Here is a 24,206-nt window from a genome sequence, read left to right on the forward strand (position 1 = left end):
AGAGGGGTTACTGAGTGACAGTGTGAGGGAGCAGGAGTAACATCAGTAGAGATACAGTCAGTAACACAGGGTGCTGGGAGAGAGGGGTTACTGAGTGACAGTGTGAGGGAGCAGGAGTAACATCATAGAGATACAGTCAGTAACACAGGGTGCTGGGGGAGAGGGGTTACTGAGTGACAGTGCGAGGGAGCTGGATTAACATCAGTAGAGATACAGTCAGTAACACAGGGTGCTGGGGGAGAGGGGTTACTGAGTGACAGTGGGAGGGAGCTGGATTAACATCAGTAGAGATACAGTCAGTAACACAGGGTGCTGGGGGGAGAGGGGTTACTGAGTGACAGTGTGAGGGAGCTGGATTAACATCAGTAGAGATACAGTCAGTAACACAGGGTGCTGGGGGAGAGGAGTTACGGAGTGACAGTGTGAGGGAGATGGATTAACATCAGTAGACATACGGCCAGTGACACAGGGTGCTGGGGGAGAGGGGTTACTGAGTGACAGTGTGAGGGAGCTGGATTAACATCAGTAGAGATACAGTCAGTAACACAGGGTGCTGGGGGAGAGGGGTTACTGAGTGACAGTGTGAGGGAGCTGGATTAACATCCGTAGAGATACAGTCAGTGACACAGGGTGCTGGGGGAGAGGGGTTACTGAGTGACAGTGTGAGGGAGCTGGATTAACATCAGTAGAGATACAGTCAGTAACACAGGGTGCTGGGGGAGAGGGGTTACTGAGTGACAGTGTGAGGGAGCTGGATTAACATCTGTGGAGATACAGTCAGTAACACAGGGTGCTGGGGGGAGAGGGGTTACTGAGTGACAGTGCGAGGGAGCAGGAGTAACATCAGCAGAGATACAGTCAGTAACACAAGGTGCTGGGAGAGAGGGGTTACTGAGTGACAGTGTGAGGGAACTGGAGTAACATCATAGAGATACAGTCAGTAACACAGGGTGCTGGGGGGAGAGGGGTTACTGAGTGACAGTGTGAGGGAGCTGGATTAACATCAGTAGAGATACAGTCAGTAACACAGGGTGCTGGGGGAGAGGGGTTACCGAGTGACAGTGCGAGGGAGCTGGATTATCATCAGTAGAGATACAGTCAGTAACACAGGGTGCCTGGGGGAGAGGGGTTACTGAGTGACAGTGTGAGGGAACTGGAGTAACATCATAGAGATACAGTCAGTAACACAGGGTGCTGGGGGAGAGGGGTTACTTAAGTTGAATGATACTGAGAAACAAGAAGATAAAAGAACACAGAAACGCCGACAGTGTGCAAGTTGACACAAACCTTTTCATTGTCAACGGAGGTTCTGCTGATTTCTTTGACAAGAGGAGCCAGTGTGAAAACTCGGAGTGTCGATAGTGAAGAGTGCAGGTGTGAAGACTAATCGAAGCAGAAAGATCAATGCCCGTGATCTAAAACAAAACAGAAAACAACTTCAGCTGCACTGCAATGGAAACAGTGAGAGTGGCCACGTCGCCGGTGAGTTCCTGTGATCTGGACCGCGCCAGCTGGATGGACTGTGGCGGCAGATTCAATTGTAACTTTCTTTTCTCAGAAAATATTTTATTGGAGCATTTGTAATTTTCACTGTTTAACACATTAACATCTGTTAAACAACCGCGCGGGCCGACACACGGAAAGAAAGAGCAATTGCAACTTTCAGACGGGAACTGGATAAACAGGATCATAGATTCACGACAAGAACCATTCGCAGAGCCACGTGGCAAGAGGAGGGGTGTTTGATATACTGGATCGCTCCTGCAAAGGGCTAGCACAGGCACTCTGGGCTGAATGGCCTCCCTCCGTGCTCCATTATTCCATAATTCACTCAGCAAGGAGTTGTGGTGGGAACACGGATCAGCTCTGGATGGTGATGGCGGAAAGGATTTGCTTTCTTTCAGTAGAATATTTTCAGAAGCTATTGCACCACCCAAGCTGCCTTCCCACAGCAAGCTCGTTCAAGGGCGGCACGGTAGCACAGTGGTTAGCACTGTGGCTTCACAGCTCCAGGGTCCCAGGTTCGATTCCCGGCTTGGGTCACTGTCTGTGCGGTGTTTGCACGTTCTCCCCGTGTCTGCGTGGGTTTCCTCCGGGTGCTCCGGTTTCCTCCCACAGTCCCGAAAGACACGCTGTTAGATAATTTGGATATTCTGAATTCTCCCTCCGTGTACCCAAACAGGCGCCGGAATGTGGCGACTAGGGGCTTTTCACAGTAACTTCATTGCAGTGTTAATGTAAGCCTACTTGTGACAATAATGAAGATTATCATTCGTCATTGACTGTAATGACTCCGTAACTCACAGAATCCCTACACTGCAGAAGGCCATTCAGCCCATCGATTCTGCATTGTCTGAAACAGCACCCTGCCGAGGTCCACTCCCCTGCCCGATCCGCATAACGCCAACTAAACCTCACATCTTTGGACTGGGCAGGAGCACCCGGGGGAAGCCACAAAGACACGGGGAGAACATATAAACTCCACAGTCACCCAAGGCCGGAATTGAACCCGGGTCCCAGGCTCCGTGAGGCAGCAGTGCTAACCACTGGGCCACCCTTTGGCTCAGTGTCAAAACTGGTTTGATCGCCCACCTGCGAAATGCCCTGGGGTGTTTCACCAATGGCAATATATAAGTGCAGGTGGTTGTTGTTGCTGCCAGGACAGCGAGGCTGAGACTGAGCACAGGTTGGGAACTGAATGTCAGGGTGTTGTCTGCGGCCATTGGAAAGGACAGCGCGGAGACTCGCTGGTGTCACCAAGGTGCTTCACTCACCTGTAAGGAGCTGCTGAGCTGGCTCAGGCTGACGATACGCTGCCGACTCTGAGACATGAGCAATCCATCTAGCAGCAGAGAGAGGGAGGAAGCAGGGAATGTGGGAGAGGGAGAAAGAGAAAAATAGAGAGAGAGGGGGCAAAATGGAGAGAGAGGCAGAGAGAGAGAGAGACAGAGAGAGAGGGGGAGGGGGAGAGAGGGGGAGGGGGAGAGAGGGGGAGGGGGAGAGAGGGGGGAGGGGGAGGGGGAGAGAGGGGGGAGAGGGAGGGAGAGAGAGAGACAGACAGAGAGAGAGAGAGCGACAGAGACAGAGACAGAGAGAGGGAGGAGTGTACGAGGGAGAAAGGAGGGTGCGGGGGAGAGGGGGGGAGAGAGGAGGGGGGGAGAGAGGAGGGGGGGAGAGAGGAGGGGGAGAGAGAGGAGGGGGAGAGAGAGGAGGGGGAGAGAGAGGAGGGGGAGAGAGAGGAGGGGGAGAGAGAGGAGGGGGAGAGAGAGGAGGGGGAGAGAGAGGAGGGGGAGAGAGAGGAGGGGGAGAGAGAGGAGGGGGAGAGAGCGAAGGGGAGAGAAAGGAGGGGGAGAGAAAGGAGAGGGAGAGAGAAGGGAGAGAGAGAGGAGAGAGAGGGAGAGGAGGGGGAGAGAGAGGAGGGGGAGAGAGAAGAGGGGGAGAGAGAGGAGGGGGAGAGAGAGGAGGGGGAGAGAGAGGAGGGGGAGAGAGAGGAGGGGGAGAGAGAGGAGGGGGAGAGAGAGGAGGGGGAGAGAGCGAAGGGGAGAGAGCGAAGGGAGGAGAGAGAGAAGGGGGAGAGAGAGGAGGGGGAGAGAAAGGAGGGGGAGAGAAAGGAGGGGGAGAGAAAGGAGGGGGAGAGAAAGGAGGGGGAGAGAAAGGAGGGGGAGAGAAAGGAGGGGGAGAGAGAGGAGGGGAGAGAGAAGGGAGAGAGAGGGAGAGGGAGGGAGAGGAGGGGGAGGAGGGGGAGGAGGGGGAGGGAGAAGAGGGGGAGAGAGAGGAGGGGGAGAGAGAGGAGGGGGAGAGAGAAGAGGAGGGGGAGAGAGAGGAGGGAGAGGGAGAGAGGAGGGGGAGAGAGAGGGGGGAGAGAGAGGGGGGGAGAGAGAGGAGGGGGAGAGAGAGGAGGGGGGAGAGAGAGGAGGGGGGAGAGGTGGGGGGGAGAGAGAGAGGAGGGGGAGAGAGAGAGGAGGGGGAGAGAGAGGAGGGGGAAAGAGAGGAGGGGGAGAGAGCGAAGGGGAGAGAGCGAAGGGAGGAGAGAGAGAAGGGGGCGAGAGAGGGGGGAGAAGGAGGGGGAAAGGGGGGAGAGGGAGGGAGAGAGAGAGAGACAGACAGAGAGAGAGAGAGCGACAGAGAGGTGGAGGGGAGAGAGAGAGGAGGGGGGAGAGAGAGGAGGGGGAGAGAGAGGAGGGGGAGAGAGAGGAGGGGGGAGAGAGAGGAGGGGGAGAGAGAGGAGGGGGGAGAGAGAGGAGGGGGAGAGAGGAGGGGGAGAGAGAGGAGGGGGAGAGAGAGGAGGGGGAGAGAGAGGAGGGGGAGAGAGAGGAGGGGGAGAGAGAGAGGGGAAGAGAGAGGAGGGGGAGAGAGAGGAGGGGGAGAGGAGAGGGGGAGAGGAGAGGGAGAGAGAGGAGAGGGAGAGAGAGGAGAGGAAGGGGAGAGAGAGGAGGGAGAGGGAGAGAGGAGGGGGAGAGAGGAGGGGGAGTGAGGAGAGGGGGAGAGAGTTGGAGAGGGGGGAGAGGGAGGGAGAGAGGGGGGAGAGGGAGGGGAGAGGGGGGAGAGGGAGGGGGAGAGGGGGGAGAGGGAGGGGGGAGAGGGAGGGGGGAGAGGGAGGGGGGAGAGGGAGGGGGGAGAGGGAGGGGGAGAGGGGGGGAGAGGGAGGGGGAGAGGGAGGGGGAGAGGGAGGGGGAGAGGGAGGGGGAGAGGGAGGGGGAGAGGGAGGGGGAGAGGGAGGGGGAGACGGGGAGGGGGAGAGGGGGGAGGGGAGAGGGAGAGGGAGAGGGGGGAGAGGGAGGGAGAGGGAGAGACAGACAGAGAGAGAGAGAGCGACAGTGACAGAGACAGAGAGAGGGAGGAGTGTACGAGGGAGAAAGGAGGGTGCGGGGGTGAGGGGGGGAGAGAGGGGGGGAGAGAGAGGAGGGGGAGAGAGAGGAGGGGGAGAGAGAGGAGGGGGAGAGAGAGGAGGGGGAGAGAGAGAAGGGAGGAGAGAGAGAAGGGGGCGAGAGAGAGAAGGGGGCGAGAGAGAGGAGGGGGCGAGAGAGGAGGGGGAGAGAGAGGAGGGGGAGAGAAATGAGGGGGAGAGAAAGGAGGGGGAGAGAAAGGAGGGGGAGAGAAAGGAGGGGGAGAGAAAGGAGGGGGAGAGAAAGGAGGGGGAGAGAAAGGGGGGGGAGAGAAAGGGGGGGTAGAGAAAGGGGGGGGGAGAGAGAGGAGGGGGAGAGAGAAGGGAGAGAGAGGAGGGGGAGAGAGAAGGGAGAGAGAGAGAGAGAGCAGAGGGGGGGGAGGGAGAGGAGGGGGAGGGAGAGGAGGGGGAGAGAGGGGAGGGGGAGAGAGAGGAGGGGGAGAGAGAGGAGGGGGAGAGAGAGGAGGGGGAGAGAGAGGAGGGGGAGAGAGAGGAGGGGGAGAGAGAGGAGGGGGAGAGAGAGGAGAGGAGGGGGACAGAGAGGAGGGAGAGGGAGGGAGGAGGGGGGGAGAGAGGAGGGGGGAGAGAGAGGGGGGGAGAGAGAGGGGGGAGAGAGAGGGGGGAGAGAGAGGAGGGGGGAGAGAGAGGAGGGGGGAGAGAGAGGAGGGGGAGAGAGAGGAGGGGGAGAGAGAGGAGGGGGAGAGAGAGGAGGGGGAGAGAGAGGAGGGGAGAGAGAGGAGGGGGGAGAGAGAGGAGGGGGAGAGAGAGGAGGGGGGAGAGAGAGGAGGGGGGAGAGAGAGGAGTGGGGAGAGAGAGGAGGGGGGGGAGAGAGGAGGGGGGAGAGAGAGGACGGGGGAGAGAGAGGAGGGGGGAGAGGTGGGGGGAGAGAGAGAGGAGGGGGAGAGAGAGGAGGGGGAGAGAGAGGAGGGGGAGAGAGAGGAGGGGGAGAGAGAGGAGGGGGAGAGAGAGGAGGGGGAGAGGAGAGGGGGAGAGGAGAGGGGGAGAGGAGAGGGGGAGAGGAGAGGGAGAGAGAGGAGAGGGAGAGAGAGGAGAGGGAGAGAGAGGAGAGGAGGGGGAGAGAGAGGAGGGAGAGGGAGAGAGGAGGGGGAGAGAGGAGAGGGGGAGAGAGGAGGGGGAGAGAGGAGGGGGAGAGAGAGGAGGGGGAGAGAAAGGAGGGGGAGAGAAAGGAGGGGGAGAGAAAGGAGGGGGAGAGAAAGGAGGGGGAGAGAAAGGGGGGGTAGAGAAAGGGGGGGAGAGAGAGGAGGGGGAGAGAGAAGGGAGAGAGAGAGAGAGCAGAGGGAGGGGGAGGGAGAGGAGGGGGAGGGAGAGGAGGGGGAGAGGAGGGGGAGAGAGGAGGGGGAGAGAGAGGAGTGGGAGAGAGAGGAGGGGGAGAGAGAGGAGGGGGAGAGAGAGGAGGGGAAGAGAGAGGAGGGGGAGAGAGAGGAGAGGAGGGGGACAGAGAGGAGGGAGAGGGAGGGAGGAGGGGGGGAGAGAGGAGGGGGGAGAGAGAGGGGGGGAGAGAGAGGGGGGAGAGAGGGGGGAGAGAGAGGGGGAGAGAGAGGAGGGGGGAGAGAGAGGAGGGGGGAGAGAGAGGAAGGGGGAGAGAGAGGAGGGGGAGAGAGAGGAGGGGAGAGAGAGGAGGGGGGAGAGAGAGGAGGGGGGAGAGAGAGGAGGGGGGAGAGAGAGGAGGGGGGAGAGAGAGGAGGGGGGAGAGAGAGGAGGGGGGAGAGAGAGGAGGGGGGAGAGGTGGGGGGAGAGAGAGAGGAGGGGGAGAGAGGAGGGGGAGAGAGAGGAGGGGGAGAGAGAGGAGGGGGAGAGAGAGGAGGGGGAGAGAGAGGAGGGGGAGAGAGAGGAGGGGGAGAGAGAGGAGGGGGAGAGAGAGGAGGGGGAGAGAGAGGAGGGGGAGAGGAGAGGGGGAGAGGAGAGGGGGAGAGGAGAGGGGGAGAGGAGAGGGGGAGAGGAGAGGGAGAGAGAGGAGAGGGAGAGAGAGGAGAGGGAGAGAGAGGAGAGGAGGGGGAGAGAGAGGAGGGAGAGGGAGAGAGGAGGGGGAGAGAGGAGCGGGGGAGAGAGGAGGGGGAGAGAGGAGGGGGAGAGAGGAGGGGGAGAGAGGAGGGGGAGAGAGGAGGGGGAGAGAGGAGGGGGAGAGAGGAGGTGGAGAGAGGAGGTGGAGAGAGGAGGGGGAAAGAGGAGGGGAAGAGAGGAGAGGGAGAGAGGAGGGGGAGAGAGGAGGGGGAGAGAGGAGGGGGAGAGAGGAGGGGGAGAGAGGAGGGGGAGAGAGGAGGGGGAGAGAGGAGGGGGAGAGAGGGGAAGAGGAGAGTGGGGAGAGAGGAGGTAAGAGATGGAGAGAGGAGCAGTCAATAAACAGCCTTATTCCTTTAAACTAGTGGTTCTCGAACTTCATTGGATAACAAACAAAGAACAAAGAAATGTACAGCACAGGAACAGGCCCTTCGGCCCTCCAAGCCCGTGCTGACCATGCTGCCCGACTAAACGACAATCGTCCACACTTCCTGGGTCCGTATCCCTCTATTCCCATCCTTTTCAGAGTGCCCCTTTTCAAACAATGAAGGACCCCAACCCATCTGAAACTGTGAAATACCGATTCTAACCCATAGGGGCTGGTTTAGCTCAATGGGCTGGGTTTGTGACGCAGAGCGAGGCCAGCAGCGTGGGTTCAATTCCCGCACCGGCTGAGGTTATTCATGACGACCCCGCCTTCTCAACCTCGCCTCTCGTCTGAGGTGTGGTGACCCTCAGATTAAATCACCACCAGTCAGCTCCCCCCCTCAAAGGGGAAAGTCTCTATGTCGACTTCACCACCTAACCGCAGGTAAAGGGTATTCCAATAATACTTTTTTAAAATGCAGGCATTTACTTACAGATATCTGGTGCGACAGCCGATCTGCTCTGCAGCGCTCATTCACTTACTGCTGACCCCAGCACCCTGGGAACTCGCTCTCAACCCCCACCTCTTAGGTCAGCCCCATTCGAGAATATTACAGACGTCACCCCCGACACCCAGGTTTAAAGGCGCAGTGTACAGCAACAAACATCATCACACTGGTTCCATCGCGATAAGACCCTCCTCTAATGGGTATTGCACCGGGCCCTGCCACATAATGAGACATGATACTGCTCCTCCAATGGTCCTAACCTTCTAGGCTTAGCTGGATACTCATGGGAGGCAGGATGAGGTGTGGCATTATCAGATAAAAGTCTTCAGGCTCATACTGGAAACTAAGCAACTTCAGGTTCCAATGCAGGTGTCTGGGAAAAACGAGAAGCCACAAATCAGATCTGGCAGCACTAACAAAAGACACTAAACAGCCAGAAAATGCAGACGCTACAATCTCTCTTACACACTGGGTAATCCATGTCAAAAATAACATGTGAGGTCCTGTGTCAGACATGACACCGTGGTCAGCGCTCCACCCTCCAAGTCAGAAGGTGCTGGATTCAAGTCCCCACTTCACCGATGTGGGCAAAATCCATGTCAACATTCACAGAGGAATACCGAGACGGTGCTGCAGTACCGAGGGGGCACTGCAGTACCAAGACGGTCCTGCAGTACCGAGGGGGCGCTGCAGTACCGAGACACCGAGGGGGCGCTGCAGTACCGAGGGGGCGCTGCAGTACCGAGACGGTGCTGCAGTACCGAGGAGGCGCTGCAGTACCGAGGAGGCGCTGCAGTACCGAGGGCCGCTGCAGTACCGAGACAGTGCTGCAGTACCGAGACGTGCTGCAGTACCGAGGGGGCGCTGCAGTACCGAGACACCGAGGGGGCGCTGCAGTACCGAGGGGGCGCTGCAGTACCGAGACGGTGCTGCAGTACCGAGGAGGCGCTGCAGTACCGAGGAGGCGCTGCAGTACCGAGGGCCGCTGCAGTACCGAGACAGTGCTGCAGTACCGAGACGTGCTGCAGTACCGAGGGGGCGCTGCAGTACCGAGGGGGCGCTGCAGTACAGAGGGGGCGCTGCAGTACAGAGGGGGCGCTGCAGTACCGAGGGGGCGCTGCAGTACCGAGACGGTGCTGCAGTACCGAGGGGGCGCTGCTGGACTGAGGGGGGGCTGCGGTACTGAGGGGGAGCTGCGGTACCGAGGGGGCGCTGCAGTACCGAGGGGGCGCTGCAGTACCGAGACGGTGCTGCAGTACCGAGGGGGCGCTGCTGGACTGAGGGGGGGCTGCGGTACTGAGGGGGAGCTGTGGTACTGAGGGGGGGCTGCCGTTCTGAGAGGGGGCTACGGTACTGAGGGGGAGCTGCGGTACTGAGGGGGAGCTGCAGTACTGAGAGGGAGCTGCAGTACTGAGAGGGAGCTGCGGTACTGAGGGGGAGCTGCAGTACTGAGAGTGGGCTACGGTACTGAGGGGGAGCTGCGGTACTGAGGGGGAGCTGCAGTACTGAGAGGCGGCTACATTACTGAGGGGGAGCTGCGGTACTGAGGGGGCGCTGCAGTACCGAGACGGTGCTGCAGTACCGAGGGGGCGCTGCAGTACTGAGAGGGGGCTGCATTACTGAGGGGGAGCTGCGGTACTGAGGGGGAGCTACATTACTGAGGGGGAGCTGCGGTACTGAGGGGGAGCTGCGGTACTGAGGGGGAGCTGCAGTACTGAGAGGGGGCTGCGGTACTGAGGGGGGGCTGCCGTTCTGAGAGGGGGCTACGGTACTGAGGGGGAGCTGCGGTACTGAGGGGGAGCTGCAGTACTGAGAGGGGGCTGCAGTACTGAGAGGGGGCTGCGGTACTGAGGGGGAGCTGCAGTACTGAGAGGGGGCTGCGGTACTGAGGGGGAGCTGCAGTACCGAGGGGGAGCTGCGGTACTGAGAGGGGGCTGCATTACTGAGGGGGAGCTGCGGTACTGAGGGGGAGCTGCAGTACCGAGGGGGAGCTGCATTACTGAGGGGGAGCTGCAGTACTGAGAGGGGGCTGCGGTACTGAGGGGGGGCTGCAGTACTGAGAGGGGGCTGCATTACTGAGGGGGAGCTGCGGTACTGAGGGGGAGCTGCAGTACCGAGGGGGAGCTGCAGTACTGAGAGGGGGCTGCATTACTGAGGGGGAGCTGCGGTACTGAGGGGGAGCTGCATTACTGAGGGGGAGCTGCATTACTGAGGGGGAGCTGCATTACTGAGGGGGAGCTGCGGTACTGAGGGGGAGCTGCGGTACTGAGGGGGAGCTGCGGTACTGAGGGGGAGCTGCGGTACTGAGGGGGAGCTGCAGTACCGAGGGGGAGCTGCAGTACCGAGGGGGAGCTGCAGTACCGAGGGGGAGCTGCAGTACCGAGGGGGAGCTGCAGTACCGAGGGGGAACTGCAGTACTGAGGGGGAGCTGCAGTACCGAGGGGGAACTGCAGTACTGAGGGGGAGCTGCAGTACTGAGGGGGAGCTGCTGGACTGAGAGGGGGCTGCAGTACTGAGGGGGAGCTGCAGTACTGAGAGGGGGCTGCAGTACTGAGGGGGAGCTGCGGTACTGGGGGGCGCTGCAGTACCGAGGGGGAGCTGCGCTACTGAGGGGGAGCTGCAGTACTGAGGGGGAGCTGCGGTACTGAGGGGGAGCTGCGGTACTGAGGGGGAGCTGCGGTACTGAGGGGGAGCTGCAGTACTGAGGGGGAGCTGCAGTACTGAGGGGGAGCTGCGGTACTGAGGGGGAGCTGCAGTACTGAGGGGGAGCTGTGGTACTGAGGGGGAGCTGCAGTACTGAGGGGGAGCTGCAGTACACTGAGCGTAGCCTCAACTCCATATCCCCCCCCCCACCCCCACCCCCGCACCAATGCCCTTTGACCCCCAGTCAATCTATCAAGGTCACCTTAAAAAGATTCAAAATGTATCCCTGAAGCGATGTCCGACCGATTTGGTCATTATCACATTATTGTTTGTGGGATCTGGTACCGCGTTTACTGCCTCAGCACAGCAGCATTGTGGATCGCACAATTGCTTCACAGCTCCAGGGTTCCAGGTTCGATTCCCCGCTTGGGTCACTGTCTGTGCGGAGTCTGCACATCCTCCCCGTGTGTGCGTGGGTTTTCTCCGGGTGCTCCGGTTTCCTCCCACAGTCCAAAGATGTGCAGGTTAGGTGGATTGGCCATGCAAAATTGCCCTTAGTGTCCAAATTGCCCTTAGTGTTGGGTGGGGTTACTGGGTTATGGGGATAGGGTGGAGGTGTTGACCTTGGGTAGGGTGCTCTTTCCAAGACCCAATGCAGACTCAATGGGCCGAATGGCCTTCTTATGCACTGTAAATTCTATGATAAACAGCGACTGGACGTCAGAAGTACTTCACTGGTTGTGTGGTGTCTTGGGAAGTCCTGAAACCTGGAAAGGTGCTACACAAATGCAAGTCTCTGCCCTGAGTTTTATGCCTGTACCTCTGTTGACTGTTCAAAGATAGCATGATGCTGGTGTTCTCCATCTCCAGCGAAATGACTTGTGGTAAGTAGTCCATGAATGCGGGTCTGGTCACTATGACGCCAGTTGACCGGTCATCCTCTGTAAGAGGGGGATAGGGGGTGTAACAAATCAGGTTCTAAATGAACAAGTCACAGTGCACATCTATGTCAACATCAATGGGCAGCATCCCTTCACCATGACAAAGCACACACAAAACAGCTATCATAAACACTTTACAAAACATTGTTTGTCAATGAGAACACTCAAACATTGGGAAAAGGAGGCCACGAATCGGCTCTTCAGCCTCTTCATAAGAAATAGGAGTAGGTCATTCAGTCCCTCGGGCTTGCTGCGCTCAGCATTAACATCAGTACTGAGGGAGTGCTGCACTGTCAGAGGGTCAGTACTGAGGGAGTGCTGCACTGTCAGAGGGTCAGTACTGAGGGAGTGCTGCACAGTCAGAGGGTCAGTACTGAGGGAGTGCTGCACAGTAAGAGGGTCAGTACTGAGGGAGTGCTGCACAGTCAGAGGGTCAGTACTGAGGGAGTGCCGCACTGTCAGAGGGTCAGTACTGAGGGAGTGCTGCACTGTCAGAGAGTCAGTACTGAGGGACTGCCGCACTGTCAGAGGGTCAGTACTGAGGGAGTGCTGCACTGTCAGGGGGTCAGTACTGAGGGAGTGCCGCACTGTCAGAGTGTTAGTACTGACGGAGTGCCGCAATGTCAGAGGGTCAGTACTGAGGGAGCGCTGCACTGTCAGAGGGTCAGTACTGAGGGAGCGCTGCACTGTCAGAGGGTCAGTACTGAGGGAGTGCTGCACTGTCAGAGGGTCAGTACTGAGGGAGTGCTGCACTGTCAGAGGGTCAGTACTGAGGGAGCGCTGCACTGTCAGAGGGTCAGTACTGAGGGAGTGCTGCACTGTCAGGGGGTCAGTACTGAGGGAGTGCCGCACTGACAGAGGGTCAATACTGAGGGAGTGCCGCACTGTCAGAGGGTCAGTACTGAGGGAGTGCCGCACTGTCAGAGGGTCAGTACTGAGGGAGTGCCGCACTGTCAGAGGGTCAGTACTGAGGGAGTGCCGCACTGTCAGAGGGTCAGTACTGAGGGAGTGCCGCACTGTCAGGGGGTCAGTACTGAGGGAGTGCCGCACTGTCAGAGGGTCAGTACTGAGGGAATGCTGCACTGTCAGAGGGTCAGTACTGAGGGAGTGCCGCACTGTCAGAGGGTCAGTACTGAGGGAGTGCTGCACTGTCAGGGGGTCAGTACTGAGGGAGTGCCGCAATGTCAGAGGGTCAGTACTGAGGGTGTGCTGCACTGTCAGAGGGTCAGTACTGAGGTAGCGCCGCACTGTCAGGGGGTCAGTACTGAGGGAGTGCCGCACTGTCAGAGAGTCAGTACTGAGGGAGTGCCGCACTGTCAGAGGGTCAGTAATGAGGGAGTGCCGCACTGTCAGAGGGTCAGTACTGAGGGAGTGCTGCACTGTCAGAGGGTCAGTACTGAGGTAGCGCCGCACTGTCAGGGGGTCAGTACTGAGGGAGTGCTGCACTGTCAGAGGGTCAGTACTGAGGTAGCGCCGCACTGTCAGGGGGTCAGTACTGAGGGAGTGCCGCACTGTCAGGGGGTCAGTACTGAGGGAGTGCTGCACTGTCAGAGGGTCAGTACTGAGGGAGTGCTGCACTGTCAGAGGGTCAGTACTGAGGGAGTGCCGCACTGTCAGAGGGTCAGTACTGAGGGAGTGCCGCACTGACAGAGGGTCAGTACTGAGGGAGTGCCGCACTGTCAGAGGGTCAGTACTGAGGGAGTGCCGCACTGACAGAGGGTCAGTACTGAGGGAGTGCCGCACTGTCAGAGGGTCAGTACTGAGGGAGTGCCGCACTGTCAGAGGGTCAGTACTGAGTGAGTGCCGCACTGTCAGAGGGTCAGTACTGAGGGAGTGCCGCACTGTCAGAGGGTCAGTACTAAGGGAGTGCCGCACTGTCAGAGGGTCAGTACTGAGGGAGTGCCGCACTGCCAGAGGGTCAGTACTGAGGGAGTGCCGCACTGTCAGAGGGTCAGTACTGAGGGAATGCTGCACTGTCAGAGGGTCAGTACTGAGGGAGTGCCGCACTGTCAGAGGGTCAGTACTGAGGGAGTGCTGCACTGTCAGGGGGTCAGTACTGAGTGAGTGCCGCACTGTCAGAGGGTCAGTACTGAGGGAGTGCTGCACTGTCAGAGGGTCAGTACTGAGGTAGCGCCGCACTGTCAGGGGGTCAGTACTGAGGGAGTGCCGCACTGTCAGAGAGTCAGTACTGAGGGAGTGCCGCACTGTCAGAGGGTCAGTACTGAGGTAGCGCCGCACTGTCAGGGGGTCAGTACTGAGGGAGTGCCGCACTGTCAGAGAGTCAGTACTGAGGGAGTGCCGCACTGTCAGAGGGTCAGTACTGAGGGAGTGCTGCACTGTCAGAGGGTCAGTACTGAGGGAGTGCTGCACTCTCAGAGAGTCAGTACTGAGGGAGTGCCGCACTGTCAGAGAGTCAGTACTGAGGGAGTGCCGCACTGTCAAAGGGTCAGTACTGAGGGAGTGCTGCACTGTCAGAGGGTCAGTACTGAGGGAGTGCTGCACTCTCAGAGAGTCAGTACTGAGGGAGTGCCGCACTGTCAGAGAGTCAGTACTGAGGGAGTGCTGCACTGTCAGAGAGTCAGTACTGAGGGAGTGCCGCACTGTCAGAGGGTCAGTACTGAGGGAGTGCTGCACTGTCAGAGGGTCAGTACTGAGGGAGTGCCGCACTGTCAGAGGGTCAGTACTGAGGGAGTGCTGCACTGTCAGGGGGTCAGTACTGAGGAAGTTCCGCACTGTCAGGGGGTCAGTACTGAGGGAGTGCTGCACTGTCAGGGGGTCAGTACTGAGGGAGTGCCGCATTGTCAGAGGGTCAGTACTGAGGGAGTGCTGCACTGTCAGAGGGTCAGTACTGAGGTAGCGCCGCACTGTCAGGGGGTCAGTACTGAGGGAGTGCCGCACTGTCAGAGAGTCAGTACTGAGGGAGTGCCGCACTGTCAGAGGGTCAGTACTGAGGTTGCGCCGCACTGTCAGGGGGTCAGTACTGAGGGAGTGCCGCACTGTCAGAGAGTCAGTACTGAGGGAGTGCCGCACTGTCAGAGGGTCAGTACTGAGGGAGTGCTGCACTGTCAGAGGGTCAGTACTGAGGGAGTGCTGCACTGTCAGAGAGTCAGTACTTAGGGAGTGCCGCACTGTCAGAGAGTCAGTACTGAGGGAGTGCCGCACTGTCAGAGAGTCAGTACTGAGGGAGTGCCGCACTGTCAGAGGGTCAGTACTGAGGGAGTGCCGCACTGTCAGAGGGTCAGTGCTGAGGGAGAGCTGCACTGTCAGAGGGTCAGTACTGAGGGAGTGCCGCACTGTCAGAGGGTCAGTACTGAGGGAGTGCCGCACTGTCAGAGTGTCAGTACTGAGGGGGTGCCGCACTGTCAGAGGGTCAGTACTGAGGGAGTGCCGCACTGTCAGAAGGTCAGTACTGAGGGAGTGCCGCACTGTCAGGGGGTCAGTACTGAGGGAGTGCTGCACTGTCAGGTGGTCAGTGCTGAGGGAGTGCCGCACTGTCAGAGGGTCAGTACTGAGGGAGTGCTGCACTGTCAGGGGGTCAGTACTGAGGGAGTGCCGCACTGTCAGAGAGTCAGTACTGAGGGAGTGCCGCACTGTCAGAGGGTCAGTACTGAGGGAGTGCTGTCAGAGGGTCAGTGCTGAGGGAGTGCCGCACTGTCAGGGGGTCAGTACTGAGGGAGTGCTGCACTGTCAGGGGGTCAGTACTGAGGGAGGGCCGCACTGTCAGAGTCAGTACTGAGGGAGTGCTGCACTGTCAGAGGGTCAGTACTGAGGGAGTGCTGCACTGTCAGAGGGTCAGTGCTGAGGGAGTGCCGCACTGTCAGAGGGTCAGTACTGAGGGAGTGCTGCACTGTCAGAGGGTCAGTACTGAGGGAATGCCGCACTGTCAGAGAGTCAGTACTGAGGGAGTGCTGCACTGTCAGAGGGTCAGTACTGAGGGAGTGCTGCACTGTCAGAGGGTCAGTACTGAGGGAGTGCTGCACTGTCAGAGGGTCAGTACTGAGGGAATGCTGCACTGTCAGAGGGTCAGTACTGAGGGAGTGCCGCACTGTCAGAGGGTCAGTACTGAGGGAGTGCTGCACTGTCAGGGGGTCAGTACTGAGGGAGTGCCGCACTGTCAGAGGGTCAGTACTGAGGGAGTGCTGCACTGTCAGAGGGTCAGTACTGAGGTAGCACCGCACTGTCAGGGGGTCTATACTGAGGGAGTGCCGCACTGTCAGAGAGTCAGTACTGAGGGAGTGCCGCACTGTCAGAGGGTCAGTACTGAGGTAGCGCCGCACTGTCAGGGGGTCAGTACTGAGGGAGTGCCGCACTGTCAGAGAGTCAGTACTGAGGGAGTGCCGCACTGTCAGAGGGTCAGTACTGAGGGAGTGCTGCACTGTCAGAGGGTCAGTACTGAGGGAGTGCTGCACTCTCAGAGAGTCAGTACTGAGGGAGTGCCGCACTGTCAGAGAGTCAGTACTGAGGGAGTGCCGCACTGTCAGAGAGTCAGTACTGAGGGAGTGCCGCACTGTCAGAGGGTCAGTACTGAGGGAGTGCTGCACTGTCAGAGGGTCAGTACTGAGGGAGTGCCGCACTGTCAGAGGGTCAGTACTGAGGGAGTGCTGCACTGTCAGGGGGTCAGTACTGAGGGAGTGCCGCACTGTCAGGGGGTCAGTACTGAGGGAGTGCTGCACTGTCAGGGGGTCAGTACTGAGGGAGTGCCGCACTGTCAGAGGGTCAGTACTGAGGGAGTGCTGCACTGTCAGAGGGTCAGTACTGACGTAGCGCCGCACTGTCAGGGGGTCAGTACTGAGGGAGTGCCGCACTGTCAGAGAGTTAGTACTGAGGGAGTGCCGCACTGTCAGAGGGTCAGTACTGAGGTAGCGCCGCACTGTCAGGGGGTCAGTACTGAGGGAGTGCCGCACTGTCAGAGAGTCAGTACTGAGGGAGTGCCGCACTGTCAGAGGGTCAGTACTGAGGGAGTGCTGCACTGTCAGAGGGTCAGTACTGAGGGAGTGCTGCACTGTCAGAGAGTCAGTACTGAGGGAGTGCCGCACTGTCAGAGAGTCAGTACTGAGGGAGTGCCGCACTGTCAGAGAGTCAGTACTGAGGGAGTGCCGCACTGTCAGAGGGTCAGTACTGAGGGAGTGCCGCACTGTCAGAGGGTCAGTACTGAGGGAGTGCTGCACTGTCAGAGGGTCAGTACCGAGGGAGTGCCGCACTGTCAGAGGGTCAGTACTGAGGGAGTGCCGCACTGTCAGAGTGTCAGTACTGAGGGGGTGCCGCACTGTCAGAGGGTCAGTACTGAGGGAGTGCCGCACTGTCAGAAGGTCAGTTCTGAGGGAGTGCCGCACTGTCAGGGGGTCAGTACTGAGGGAGTGCTGCACTGTCAGGGGGTCAGTGCTGAGGGAGTGCCGCACTGTCAGAGGGTCAGTACTGAGGGAGTGCTGCACTGTCAGGGGGTCAGTACTGAGGGAGTGCCGCACTGTCAGAGAGTCAGTACTGAGGGAGTGCCGCACTGTCAGAGGGTCAGTACTGAGGGAGTGCTGTCAGAGGGTCAGTGCTGAGGGAGTGCTGCACTGTCAGGGGGTCAGTACTGAGGGAGTGCTGCACTGTCAGGGGGTCAGTGCTGAGGGAGTGCCGCACTGTCAGAGGGTCAGTACTGAGGGAGTGCTGCACTGTCAGGGGGTCAGTACTGAGGAGGGCCACACTGTCAGAGAGTCAGTACTGAGGGAGTGCTGCACTGTCAGAGGGTCAGTACTGAGGGAGTGCTGCACTGTCAGAGGGTCAGTGCTGAGGGAGTGCCGCACTGTCAGAGGGTCAGTACTGAGGGAGTGCTGCACTGTCAGAGGGTCAGTAGTGAGGGAGTGCTGCACTGTCAGAGGATCAGTATTGAGGGAGTGCCGCACTGTCAGAGGGTTAGTACTGAGGGAGTGCCGCACTGTCAGGGGGTCAGTACTGAGGGAGTGCTGCACTGTCAGAGAGTCAGTACTGAGGGAGTGCCGCACTGTCAGAGGGTCAGTACTGAGGGAGTGCCGCACTGTCAGAGGGTCAGTACTGAGGGAATGCTGCACTGTCAGAGAGTCAGTACTGAGGGAGTGCCGCACTGTCAGAGGGTCAGTACTGAGGGAGCGCTGCACTGTCAGAGGGTCAGTACTGAGGGAGTGCTGCACTGTCAGAGGGTCAGTACTGAGGGAGTGCTGCACTGTCAGAGGGTCAGTACTGAGGAAGTGCTGCACTGTCAGAGGGTCAGTACTGAGGGAGCGCTGCACTGTCAGAGGGTCAGTACTGAGGGAGTGCTGCACTGTCAGAGGGTCAGTACTGAGGGAGCGCTGCACTGTCAGAGGGTCAGTACTGAGGGAGTGCCGCACTGTCAGAGGGTCAGTACTGAGGGAGTGCCGCACTGTCAGAGGGTCAGTACTGAGGGAGTGCCGCACTGTCAGAGGGTCAGTACTGAGGGAGTGCTGCACTGTCAGAGGGTCAGTACTGAGGGAGTGCTGCACTGTCAGAGGGTCAGTACTGAGGGAGTGCCGCACTGTCAGAGGGTCAGTACTGAGGGAGTGTGGCACTGTCAGAGGGTCAGTACTGAGGGAGTGCCGCACTGTCAGAGGGTCAGTACTGAGGGAGTGCTGCACTGTCAGAGGGTCAGTACTGAGTGAGTGCAGCACTGTCAGAGGGTCAGTACTGAGGGAGTGCTGCACTGTCAGAGGGTCAGTACTGAGGGAGTGCCGCACTGTCAGAGGGTCACTATTGAGGGAATGCTGCACTGTCAGAGGGTCAGTACTGAGGGAGTGCCGCACTGTCAGAGGGTCAGTACTGAGGGAGTGCAGCACTGTCAGAGGGTCAGTACTGAGGGAGTGCCGCACTGTCAGAGGGTCAGTACTGAGGGAATGCCGCACTGTCAGCGGGTCAATACTGAGCGAGTGTGCACTGCCAGAGGGTCAGTACTGAGTTAGTGCTGCACTGTCAGAGGGTCAGTACTGAGGGAGTGCTGCACTGTCAGAGGGTCAGTACTGAGGGAGTGCTGCACTGTCAGAGGGTCAGTACTGAGGGAGTGCTGCACTGTCAGAGAGTCAGTACTGAGGGAGTGCCGCACTGTCAGAGGGTCAATACTGAGGGAGTGCCGCATTGTCAGAGGGTCAGTACTGAGGGAGTGCTGCACTGTCAGAGGGTCAGTACTGAGGGAGTGCCGCACTGTCAGAGGGTCGGTACTGAGGGAGTGCTGCACTGTCAGAGGGTCAGTACTGAGGGAGTGCTGTACTGTCAGAGGGTCAGTACTGAGGGAGTGCTGCACTGTCAGAGGGTCAGTACTGAGGGAGTGCTGCACTGTCAGAGAGTCAGTACTGAGGGAGTGCCGCACTGTCAGAGGATCAGTACTGAGGGAGTGCTGCACTGTCAGAGGGTCAGTACTGAGGGAGTGCCGCACTGTCGGAGGGTCGGTACTGAGGGAGTGCTGCACTGTCAGAGGGTCAGTACTGAGGGAGTGCTGCACTGTCAGAGGGTCAGTACTGAGGGAGTGCTGCACTGTCAGAGGGTCAGTACTGAGGGAGTGCTGCATGAAGTAGTTTTGGCTTGTGCTGACCACACGATGTGGACTGCATTCTAAACTGATGTGGTGCGAGGAGGATTGACTGCCTCAGATCCCAAAGGCAACACACTGGGGAATTAATGAATACCAGTATCAGGGGCAGCACGGTGGCACAGTGGGTTAGCATTGCTGCCTTAATGCAGCGAGGAACCGGGTTCGAATCCCGGCTCTGGGTCACTGTCCGTGTGGAGTTTGCACATTCTCCCTGTGTCTGTGTGGGTTTCACCCCCACAACCCAAAGATGTGCAGGCGAGGTGGATTGGCCACGCTAAATTGACCCTTAATGGGGAAAAAAATAACTGGTACTCTAAATTTATAAAAATAAGGGGAAAAAAATGAATGCTAGCGTCAATCAGTCTTAAAGTTGTGTCAGAGTTGGAGGGGGTGGGACTCGGAATCGTACAGGTGATATTTTGCACTGGGGGTGTCTCTTACCGTCTTTGGTTGTTTGGGGAGTTCCCTGCTGTGGGTCGGTGATACCTGCCGATACGTCGGGCTGTGACATCGCCGCCTGTAGTATGTTTGCACTGAAGAAGCCTTCGTGTAGCTCGGTCTGCAGTGTTTGCACATTCAGCTCCGTGCTGAGGGCTCTGAGGTCCCGCAAGCTGATGTCCACTGTAGCAGCGAGGCTCAGAGACAGGTCGACCAGGCAGAAATCCACCTGCGGTGCACAACCGGGGAAACACAATCAGTCGACAATGCAGAGGGGGCAGAGCGAGCAGCAGGTCCTCAGTGATCATTCAGAGCAGCTTAACACTATACCGAGAGCTTCCATTATCCATTATCAGGTGCTGGTTAGGCCCCAAGAGGAGGATGGTGTTCAAATCTGTGCCCCTCACTTTGGGGAGGATGGGGAAAATTGAGCAGAATGGTCCCGGGGCGAGGACCTTCAGTTATGGAGAAGCTGAAATTGTTTAAACCGGACAGCAGAGCAGGTTCAGTGGGAAATTTCATTGAGCTGTTCACATCAGGAGGGTCAGTAACCAGAGGGACACAGATTTAAAATGATCAGCAAATGAATGGGGCAGGGAGTGATGTGGAATGCACTGCAGTGTCTGGGAGCTGATTCAATAGAACGTTAAACAGGGACTTGCGTTCACAATTGAAAGTACGAGACTGCAGGATTTCTGGGGGGGGGGGGGGGGGAGAGAGAGAGCAGAGGGAGCGGGTCTAATTGGATAGGCCTTTCAAAGGGCCGGGGGGGGGGGGGGGGGGGAAGAGAATTCACTGGAGGTCAGGCACCAGAGGACAGCAAATGTGGTCCCTTTGTTCAAAAAGGGGAGCAGAGACAACCCCGGCAACTATAGACCGGTGAGCCTCACGTCTGTAGTGGGTAAAGTCTTGGAGGGGATTATAAGAGACAAGATTTATAATCATCTAGATAGGAATAATATGATCAGGGATAGTCAGCATGGCTTTGTGAAGGGTAGGTCATGCCTCACAAACCTTATCGAGTTCTTTGAGAAGGTGACTGAACAGGTAGACGAGGGTAGAGCAGTTGATGTGGTGTATATGGATTTCAGCAAAGCGTTTGATAAGGTTCCCCACGGTAGGCTATTGCAGAAAATACGGAGGCTGGGGATTGAGGGTGATTTAGAGATGTGGATCAGAAATTGGCTAGCTGAAAGAAGACAGAGGGTGGTGGTTGATGGGAAATGTTCAGAATGGAGTTCTGTCACAAGTGGAGTACCACAAGGATCTGTTCTGGGGCCGTTGCTGTTTGTCATTTTTATCAATGACCTAGAGGAAGGCGCAGAAGGGTGGATGAGTAAATTTGCAGACGATACTAAAGTCGGTGGTGTTGTCGATAGTGTGGAAGGATGTAGCAGGTTACAGAGGGATATAGATAAGCTGCAGAGCTGGGCTGAGAGGTGGCAAATGGAGTTTAATGTAGAGAAGTGTGAGGTGATTCACTTTGGAAGGAATAACAGGAATGCGGAATATTTGGTTAATGGTAAAGTTCTTGAAAGTGTGGATGAGCAGAGGGATCTAGGTGTCCATGTACATAGATCCCTGAAAGTTGCCACCCAGGTTGATAGGGTTGTGAAGAAGGCCTATGGAGTGTTGGCCTTTATTGGTAGAGGGATTGAGTTCCGGAGTCGGGAGGTCATGTTGCAGCTGTACAGAACTCTGGTACGGCCGCATTTGGAGTATTGCATACAGTTCTGGTCACCGCATTATAGGAAGGACGTGGAGGCTTTGGAGCGGGTGCAGAGGAGATTTACCAGGATGTTGCCTGGTATGGAGGGAAAATCTTATGAGGAAAGACTGATGGACTTGAGGTTGTTTTCGTTGGAGAGAAGAAGGTTAAGAGGAGACTTGGCATACAAAATGATCAGGGGGTTGGATAGGGTGGACAGCGAGAGCCTTCTCCCGCGGATGGAAATGGCTGGCACGAGGGGACATAACTTTAAACTGAGGGGTAATAGATATAGGACAGAGGTCAGAGGTAGGTTCTTTACGCAAAGAGTAGTGAGGCCGTGGAATGCCCTACCTGCTACAGTAGTGAACTCGCCAACATTGAGGGCATTTAAAAGTTTATTGGATAAACATATGGATGATAATGGCATAGTGTAGGTTAGATGGCTTTTGTTTCGGTGCAACATCGTGGGCCGAAGGGCCTGTACTGCGCTGTATTGTTCTATGTTCTATAATTTGGCTTCTGGTGACCCTGAGGGCCGTGTTGTTGGCTGGGGGGGGGTGGGTGCTGGGCCGGTTCCCAACTCAGCCAGAGTTCACATCGTAAAGAGGGTGAGTCTGCGTGGGTCTCACACTCACAGCCCAAAGATGTGCAGGGTAGGTCGATTGGCCACGCTAAATTGCCCCTTAATTGGGGAAAAAAAAAGAATGGGGTACTCTCAATTTATTTGTAAAAATAATAGAGGGCAAGTATCTTTATAGAGAACACGTGGTTGATGAAATCTCCAGAGCTGGTCATGATCACCTGGGGAGGTTGGAGAGCAAATATCTCCAAGAGGGATCAATCCTGCTTTTCCCAACGCTCCCAGAAGATTACATAAGGGGTTTTTATTCTCTCACAGGAGGTGGGCTTTGCGCTAGGCCAGCATTTGCTGCCCATCCCTAATTGCCCTTCAGAAGGTGGGGGTGAGCTGCCTTCTTGAACCGCTGCAGTCCTTCAGGTGTAGGTACATCCCCAGTGCTGTTAGGGAGGGAGTTCCAGGATGTTGCCCCAGCGACAGTGAAGGAACGGCGATATATTTCCCAGTCAGGGTGGTGAGTGACTTGGAGGGGAACCTCCAGGTGATGATGTTCCCAGGTATCTGCTGCTCTTGTCCTTCTAGATGGCCGTGGTCGTGGGTTTGGAAGGTGCTGCCTGAGGAACCTTGGTGAGTTCCCGCGGTGCATCTTGTAGATGGTACACACGGCTGCCGCTGTGCGTCGCTGGTGGAGGGAGTGAATGTTGATGGTGCTGGAAGGGGTGCCATTCAAGTGGCAGCTTTGTCCTGGATGGTGTCGAGCTTCTTGAGCGTTGTTGGCGCTCATCCAGGCAAGTGGAGAGTATTCCATTTCACTCCTGACTTGTGCCTTGTAGATGGTGGACAGGCTTTGGGGGTTCAGGAGGTGAGTTTCTCACACCTGTTCTTGCAGCCAAACCACCAATGGTGCCCCTCAGGGTGCTGATTGTGGGGGATTCAGTGATGGTAATGACATTGAATGTCAAGGCACGATTGTTAAATTCTCTCTTGTTGGAGATGGTCGTTTCCTGGCACTTGTGTGGCACAAATTTTCCGTGTCACTTTAGCCCATTGTCCGGGTCTTGCTGCATATGGACAGGGACAGCTTCAGGATCTAGGGAGTCAAGTATGGTGCTGAACATTGTGCAGTCATCAGCGAACACCCCCACTTCTGACCTTATGATGGGAGGGAGGTCATTGATGAAGCAGCTGAAGATGGTTGGGGCCGAGGATACCACCCTGAGGAACTCCTGCAGTGATGTGCTGGAGCTGAGATGATTGACCTCCAACCACCACAACAATCTTCCTTTGTGCCGGGTATGACTCCAACCAGCGGAGAGTATTCCCCCGATTCCCACTGACTCCAGTTTAGCTCGGGCTCCTTGATGCCACACTCGGTCAAATGCTTCCTTATTGTCCAAGGCAGTCACTCTCACCTCACCTCTGGCATTCAGCTCCTTTGTCCATGTTTGAACCAAGGCTGTAATGAGGTCAGGAGCTGCGTGACGCTGGCAAAAAGCAAACTGGTGTGTTAGAGCAGGTTATTGCTGAGTGAGTGCCACTTGGTAGCGCTGACGAAGACCCCTTCCATTACTTTGCTGATGATTGAGAGTAGATTGATTGGGCAATTTTCCACATTGCCGGGTAGGTGCCAGTGTTGTAGGTCTACTGGAGCAGCTTGGTGTGGGACTGGGTGAGAGGTGTTCAGACACAATTCTCCCGCCATCAGAATGTGAAGCCAGGTTGGATCAGGCGGCTCACCTCTTCCTGTTTGCCGGGTTTATACTTTATATTTGAATAAGGAAACAAAGAAGCTCCATCAGCGAAGGTTGCAGACGGACAGGACACGAGCAGAGGATGATGGAGGGAAGTCAAGCTGCGTTATTACAGGCGGGGCAAGTTTTCAGATTGGAAACCGGTCCTGCAGCCCCGAGGACAGACAGTCCCCGAGTGCTGTTCCTGGCCAGCTCCTGATGCTCCCATGGGCCTCCTCCAGGTCAGCTTCTGCATTCACCAACACTTTCGTTTCAAACTCCCTCACCTCACCTGTCCACCAGTCCAGCAAGCTTCTGGCTGACAAACTTGACCGGGAGGAAGTGGTGTAGCGGTAATGTCACTGGACTAGTAACCTGGAGGCCAGACTACTGCTCTGGGGACACGGGTTCAAATCCCACGTGGCAGCTGGGGGGAATTTAAATTAATTTAATATATCTGGAACTGAAAACTAGTCTTTGAACATAAGAACTAGGAACAGGAGTAGGCCATCTGGCCCCTCGAGCCTGCTCCGCCATTTAATGAGATCATGGCTGATCTTTGTGGACTCAGCTCCACTCTCCGGCCCGTGCACCATATCCCCGAATCCCTTTATTCTGTGATGTTTTTTAAAATAAATTTAGAGTGCCCAATTCATTTTTCAAATTAAGGGGCAATTTAGCGTGTTCAATCCACCTACCCTGCACATCTTTGGGTTGTGGGGGCGAAACCCACGCAGACACGGGGAGAATGTGCAAACTCCACACGGACAGTGACCCAGAGCCGGGATCGAACCTGGGACCTTGGCGGCGTTAGGCTGCAGTGCTA

The 24,206-nt window shown here is 57.3% G+C and overlaps 1 protein-coding gene across 2 annotated transcripts in view; it reads right to left on the minus strand.

Moving 5' to 3' along the window:
- LOC140386997 (bridge-like lipid transfer protein family member 2) overlaps nucleotides 1-24,206 on the minus strand; it is a 193,835-nt gene that overhangs the window by 138,038 nt on the left and 31,591 nt on the right. For both annotated transcript variants that reach the window (XM_072469961.1, XM_072469962.1), the window contains 5 exons: nucleotides 19,366-19,591; nucleotides 11,243-11,363; nucleotides 8,040-8,152; nucleotides 2,775-2,842; nucleotides 1,288-1,415 (listed from right to left, as the gene is read on the minus strand). In XM_072469961.1, the coding sequence (XP_072326062.1) occupies nucleotides 1,288-1,415; nucleotides 2,775-2,842; nucleotides 8,040-8,152; nucleotides 11,243-11,363; nucleotides 19,366-19,591 (656 nt within the window). The remainder of the gene's footprint in view (nucleotides 1-1,287; nucleotides 1,416-2,774; nucleotides 2,843-8,039; nucleotides 8,153-11,242; nucleotides 11,364-19,365; nucleotides 19,592-24,206) is intronic.

Source organism: Scyliorhinus torazame, chromosome 12, assembly GCF_047496885.1.
Source record: "Scyliorhinus torazame isolate Kashiwa2021f chromosome 12, sScyTor2.1, whole genome shotgun sequence".
Taxonomy (NCBI): Eukaryota; Metazoa; Chordata; class Chondrichthyes; order Carcharhiniformes; family Scyliorhinidae; genus Scyliorhinus; species Scyliorhinus torazame.